We start from the raw sequence: 7,275 nt of genomic DNA on the forward strand, positions 1-7,275 counted from the left end.
CCAAACCAAAGCAAAGCTCAGAAGAAAAAGCTTCTCATCAAAGTCTTTGTTATGATCCATCGTATGTCAAAGATAGTAACTTGCAGAATTACCATCAATGACAAATGGCTCCATTTCAATAACTAAGGCTCCTTTCATTTTAGTTCACAAATCCAATGGCTGTCATTATCTTCTTTCTCCTTTATCTTTGCCCAACAAAAACCCAGTTTTTTAAAGCCGCCTAGCTAGAACAGAAGCTTTGTCTTTTAGAATTTGATATCTCCACTTCGGATTTTATAACTCAAGATTAGATTAGGCTTTTGTCATTGAGAAAATAGAAAAAAAATGGTATATAGGTGACAAAACCTGTAGGGACCCAAACAAGGAGAAGAACAAAGAGAGATAAAATAAGATTCCCATCTTCCAACAAATCTCTCAAACTCCAGAACTCCTCCGAAAGACATGCAATTATGTTTTCCTCTCTTGTGTTATCAATATGATTCTATATGTATGCATACATGGACCCTCTTGATCCCTTTCTCATTAAAATGCTGAGTCAGATGAACATTTGTCAAATCAAATGGAACTCTGGAAACAAAGGGAAGGGCTCTCCTGTTTATATGAATTGGTCCCCTTGCACTTGGATGAATTGAACAACCTACCTCTTTGTTTCGATACCATATTATAAATTTCTATGATTTGGCAGGCTTACCTAGGGTGACTTCAATATCCAAAAATAAATTTTATAATGAAACCCTATACAAGTAACTTTCATTGAAAAAGATTACATTGATAAGAGAGAAAAACCTGCATATGGAGTACTGATGTGATTCAAATTCAAAGTGTATGACGAGCAGAATATCCATATAGGGTTGGTAATACTAATAATTTAGCACCTATGGATGACTTGAGGTTTGCATGGACCCGCTGTGCATCTCTTCTTCTTCTCATAATACCTAACCACTAACCAAGAATTCTAAATGGTGGTCAAGTTTCATCAAGACCAAACATCTGTATGATCGATCTATAGAACATGTCAACATTTGGGCGACTAATGAAGAAAAAACTTAAAGAGAGAAGGGGTTAACTTCTAATTTAATGAATCACCTAATTCTACTATTCCGTTATTATTCGCCATTCTTTGAAATTTGATATTCTTTGATGTTGAAGAAAGTGCTCTTCGAGAGAAAGGAAAAGAGAAGTTGTCAATCAGGTTGGAATGGGTCATAAAATTTCATCCTATTTTAATGTCATTTCTCACTCTGAGTAGAATTAGATCTTACCTTTAAATGAATAATTTGATTGTTTTAATCTGCAACTTTCTAGTTAAGTTGCACAAAGATTGATGAAGCACAGCTCCTTAGAATTCTAAAGGTGTAGACGGTTTGAGTATCTAATTTAGCTCTCTAGCTTATATTTAATGTTGCTATAGTTATCATTATCTATTACTTGGTATAGGTGGTAGATTCATGCATGGGCTGGTTCCATCATTGGTTCACTCTCCCTCCATCCCCATCCATGGTGAGTAAAATCTATAGCCTAAGAATAAAATCGCAAAAAATTCATTAGGTTCTTGACTGGTTAAGAAGTGAATTCTATAAATGAATATTTAATTTAAGAAGTGTGACCAATCAATATGATTAGAATTTGAACTCTTATGTTGTACAAACACTTCATCTAATGATAGTCCATTAAAATTAGAGATTTGTTTGAAGGATCTTTGAGAATGTTTATCCTCACTATATTTTGATGTAATCGTAAAACATAATACATCTTAATTTCATGTTAACAATTTGACTAGTTTAACTAGCAACTTCCCAATTAAGTTCCATAAAAATTGATGATGCACAAGGGTTCAATCTTTAGAATTATACGGTGTAAATCGGTTTGGATATCTAATTTAGCTCCCTAACTTGTATCATTATTCATTACTTAGTGTAGATGGTAGATTCATCATGCATGATCTAGTTTCATCATTGGTTCACTCTCTCTCCATCCCCACCCTTAATTAAAAGATAAACCTAAAAAAGATCTCTACCTTGGTGAGTAAAATCTATAGCCTACAAATAAAATTAAGAAAAATGAATTCAAAGAAATAAATATTAGATTCAACATAGGAAGTTTGACCAATCAACAATTTAAGTCCGCAAGTCTAACTTGTCTTTTTTGACAATAGAAGAGGTTCACTTGTGCTATTTAAAAATTTACAATGGCTTTATAATAATTGGAGGAGCGTTCTACTAAAGGTGATAGACTAGAGCAGGTCCATTTATTTATCTAATCCGTTCTAAAATTGGAGACCCATAATCATTTATTATTGGATGTGACATTTTACACAAAACCCCCCCCCCCCCCCCCCCCCCCCCCCCCCCCCCCCCCCCCCCCCCCCCCCCCCCACCCCCCCCCCCCCCCCCCCCCCCCCCCCCCCCCCCCCCCCCCCCCCCCCCCCCCCCCCCCCCCCCCCCCCCCCCCCCCCCCCCCCCCCCCCCCTTTTTTCTTCTTTGACATTCTCGATACTAAATTCTAATGCTTAGACTTAATCAATACGAAAATATATGATTAATGCTAATTACACTAATAAGTGTTCCTACAAGCTACAACTACAAGAACCTGTGAAGTAGTACATTCATACGTACAGACATGCTCCTCGAGAAGCATCAGTCTTTTCCTCGTCAAATCATATGATGAATCCAGCAGGTATGATTTTGACGTTGTAAAACATGTGAATGAAGCTAAGGGTATACAGGTCATAATTGTAGCAAGTATTTATTTATTTATTTATTTTGTAACGTATTAACTAATAACGTTCAATTATTTAGCAAATCTAGGGAAGGAGACATTGTCAAGCTTTAAATCACGGAGACACACGTGTACATCTTTTTCCCGCTAGCGGTAACCAATTTTAACGGGGAGACTAACTCAACCCCGCCATAAGTAGTTACTAATTCTTCAATTTTCTTTTATAAATAAAAGATAGGTTACCTCTCCATAATCCAAATCATTATCATCGCTAAAATATGAGATTAGTTTTATCCTTTGAAAAAAACAAAAAACTACAGAAATTTCAATCCATATTTATATATATATAACTGGACACCACAGAAATGAGGCAGTCTAAGAAGCTAAAGTCAGTCTCTCTCTCTCTCACTCACACACTCACACACTCACTTCAGATTGAATCTCCGGTGACTTTCCGTATTGCATCGATCGCATCGGATGCTTCAGATCGAGGGTTCTGAGTTTGAATTGAGGAAGATGGGAAGAGAATGAAGAGTTACTCTAGCGGAGGATTATCATGTCAATGTACTCATCTTTCTCCGATTGTTCCTCCGATCTTCTCTGCGATGAGGATGTCGGCATATTTGACGGAGAATCGCCGGAATATTCATTTCCACACTTCCAACTCCCTACCGATATCGAGGTCACGATGGCCAGTTCCGTTGAGGAAGAAGGAAAGTACATGCCTGGATTGGATTATCCAACCAGATTTCGATCTCAAGAACTCAACGCTTCCGCTCGTCAGGAATCCATTGCATGGATTCTCAAGGTATTCTAATAATAATAACGCCACCGATTCTCGCGTTTTCTTGCTTTTTTTTGTTCTTCATTTTTTCCGGTAACGGACTTTATCCCGTGGATTAAGAGAAGTGAGGCTTTTAGTTGCAGAGATGTGACTTGTGAGTTACTTGAACATCGGTAACGATCCGGATTGGTCCAGAGTTTTCCGGCACCGGCGGAAAATTTTAGTTTTAAGTGTTAGCAAGAACAAGAGCTATACTATACTAGCTGAGGTGTCAGACTTGATCACGTTGTTCGGATCTTAACGGCCGATGAGTGCCGCGTATGTGTATTAGTTATTCCAGAAGTAATGTCAGAGACTCCATTAATGGAATCACGTTGGTTTTGTGCAGGTGCATGCGTTCTACCGTTTTCAGCCGTTAACGGCTTATCTCTCCGTCAATTACATGGATCGAATTCTCTCTTCTCGCCGTTTGCCGGTAGGTTTCTGTCAACGTCACCTTCACTTCCGCTCTAATACTCAGATTCTATCAGGCATTACATTGACCTTTGATTCTTTGAATCCAACCAACCAAAGAAACAAAGATTTCAACAATGAATTATAAGAGAGAGAATCAGCGAGATGCAAACCGTTGGATTAAAATTTAGGCATAGGGATGAGAATTGATTGAGAACACACGGGGTATAACTGTATAAGGCGTTGATTTTGATCAAAATAAAATCCATCAAAAAGTTGGATTGGTTGGACGGCTTTGATTGCGCCTGCTAGTATGAACTGTTATTATCAAGTGGATGATTATTGTGGCATTTAGTTGAAGTGCACTAAGCATACTTATTTCACATTAATTAATCAAGATTAGCATGGGCAATATAGAATTAATTATTATAGTCATTTTTCATTATAAATGTATGTCAGGAAGTAAAAGGAGCAGGGTGGCAATTACAACTGTTATCCGTAGCATGCTTGTCATTGGCAGCTAAGATGGAGGAAACCCTAGTTCCTTCACTTCTGGATCTTCAGGTATGTAGCTTTGTCTCTCTTCTTTCTTTAACGTATCCTTCCTTTAAATTAAATGTGTCAGAACACAGAAGGTGGGTAACCCTCAGATTACGACATTTAACCTTTCCTACCCCATTTATCAAATTTTTCTTTCCTCTCATCATGTAAATTATTAATTAACAGGGGAATACTTAATCATAACTTTGCTGCAGATAGAAGGTGCGAAATTCATCTTTGAACCCAGGACAATCCGCAGAATGGAACTTCTGGTTTTGGATACCTTGGATTGGAGGCTTCGTTCCATAACACCTTTCGACTTCATCACTTTCTTTGCTTGCAAACTCGACCCAACTTCTACTCTAATAGCTTCACTCGTCTCACGCGCCACCCAGACTATATTAACCACTGTCCGAGGTAAATATCCATTAAAATTAGTGAATTACAATTACAGAGATGAGAATTGAGCAATAGAGATCTGAGAGAGATATTTCATACTGGTTTCAATGCAGAGATCAACTTCCTAGATTACTTGCCGTCATCCTTGGCTGCTGCAGCGGTACTCTGTGCTGCGAATGAGATACCAAGCCTATCTGTTGTTGTCAACCCTGGAAGTGCTGGATCCTGGTGCGATGGACTAAACAAAGTAAGCTATATATATATATATATATATATATATATATATATATATATATAGACGTAATTGTCATTATTAGTTGAGGAGAATTAGAATAACTGTTGCCCTTAACTTTAAAATGTGTAATTTCCTGCAGGAAATGATTGTGAGTTGCTACAGGCTAATGCAACAGTCTGTGATTCAATACGGTAGCCAGAGAAAGCCTGCAAGAGTAGTACCACAGCTCATCAGAGTCATAACTCTGGGTGGGATTGGGTCGGGAAGCTCATCATATTCTTTATCATCGTCATCCTCATCATCTCCATCCAACAAAAGGAGAAAGCTAAACAACTACTCATGGGTAGAGATCAATGATAAGGACAATCCTGTCAACTCCGAAAATAGTGAAGAGATTGAAAGAGATGGTAAAAATATTTGCTGGTCCAAAGGTGTCTAGCTAGAATCCTCGATCAATATCTTTTTTTTCCCCTGTTGAGAGGATTTTTCCTGTAGAGAGTGATCTTGATTATTGACTTTGATTGATATAGAGTTTTCTAGTGTCTGGGGGTATGGGGGAATTCTGGAGCGTTTTTGGGTATCATTATTTGTCTTTTTTTCCCTTCCAAGCCTAGTCAGGGTGTGTGCATTGCCCTTAATTAATTAATGGGGTTGATGATAGTAGTTGCAGATTCCCAAGGGAGAGGGTATTTATTATATAATATCTTTGAGGGGAAGTTCATGCTTTCATTAGTGGAGTGTCCGGATGGGAGTGTGAGAAAGAAGTGGGGATTGAATTCAAAGGCAGCATTCATTGTTGAATGGGAGAGAAGGAGGTGGCGGGGTCAGGCAAGGCTTGGAGAAAGAAGTGAGACATGAAATGGGTTAGGAAAATAAGGATTGAAGATTGAGGTGCTTTCATGGTGGCAGCTAAAATAAGTCAAGAACTTCTCATTCAAGAGGTCGCCATCAGTACTTTCCAACCAGCTCCTCCAAAAGACATAAAAGAGAGTGTACTGAGAATAAGAAAAATCGGGTTATTTAAGTATAGTATGTATAGAGAGTCAAATCAAGAGAGTGGCATGGTATATGTGTAGCTCTACGTACGTATGGCTTCATTGCCACACGTGTGTGTATGTTTGGTTTTTTACTCTTCTTTTTTGGCGGGAAAAGAAAAAACCTGTATTGATGGCCTAACTTTGGCCTAACGATTACTTTGACACTTCAAACTTGCCCACTGGCGGGTGAGGTTTTCCACGTGTCACGTGTGTATTCATTTTTTTTTTCTTTTTCTTTTTTGGGCCAAATTTTGGCCCAACAAAACTTAGAGGTCTTTGGGGCCTTTAATGTTTGTATTTTGTTTATATCATAGAATGGAACTTTCATATATATGTTTACTGTAATCTCTCTTCTCTCTCTCCTCAGTTGTTTTCCACCAATGGTGCCTCTTTGATTACTTTCGCATGTGAACGACAACCGTGACTTTTGTAACTTTGCAATTTGTTTTATTTTCTTTTGATGAAGCACAGAGTTGGAATTTTGCAAGAGAACATAGGACTGAAGGGACTCAATTGGTCCCGCATCCATTTAAAGTTTCGGTCACTGATTAAGACTTTTCTAGAGAACTAGAGATGGTTGTGAGGGTCTAATTGGTCCGCTTCCTTCTCTCGTGACAATCCCGTTGCCCTTACTTAATAAAACCCGAAATTTTCTACTTACTGCAGCTTGACATCTGTGTCCTTTCTGCTCATGTATCTAAAAATTGTGAACCATTCGATCCTCCATCACTTGAGAGATGCCTTGATTGATATCTCCTTTGATGATGTTTTCTAGTCAAAAATTGCATCCGAAAGGTGATTGACATTGCCGCAGAATGTTGAATGAAGGCAGCCACGCACGCTGTGAAATCTGGTGAAATGGGCCAAAGGCAAAATGGTTTAGAGGTTTTTTTTTTTCTTTTTTTCTTTTTTTTTTTTGACTAATATTCAATTTATTTTTGACAAGAAAATGAACTATATTGTAGATGTGTGACATGTGTCTCAACATCATATCAAAAATTGAGACTCATTTACGAGTTGCCAAGTTGCTCAGTGAAACCAAATGTGATATGTTTAAGCGGTTAAAGATCCAACTTTGGTAGGTCTTGGGTTTTCACCCACTTTGGCCT

The 7,275-nt window shown here is 38.2% G+C and overlaps 1 protein-coding gene across 1 annotated transcript; it reads left to right on the forward strand.

The window, feature by feature from the left end:
- Positions 1–3,103: 3,103 nt before the first annotated feature.
- Positions 3,104–7,016, forward strand: LOC149020510 (cyclin-D1-1-like). The gene is made up of 6 exons (XM_089148670.1): positions 3,104–3,526; positions 3,891–3,977; positions 4,415–4,519; positions 4,711–4,912; positions 5,008–5,141; positions 5,269–7,016. The coding sequence occupies exons 1-6, from the start codon at positions 3,275–3,277 to the stop codon at positions 5,566–5,568; spliced, it is 1,080 nt and encodes a 359-aa protein (XP_089004796.1). The 5' UTR covers positions 3,104–3,274; the 3' UTR covers positions 5,569–7,016.
- Positions 7,017–7,275: the final 259 nt, after the last annotated feature.

Source organism: Hakea prostrata, chromosome 3 (genome assembly GCF_041222555.1).
Source record: "Hakea prostrata isolate BN-2017 chromosome 3, UWA_Hpros_2, whole genome shotgun sequence".
Taxonomy (NCBI): domain Eukaryota; kingdom Viridiplantae; phylum Streptophyta; class Magnoliopsida; order Proteales; family Proteaceae; genus Hakea; species Hakea prostrata.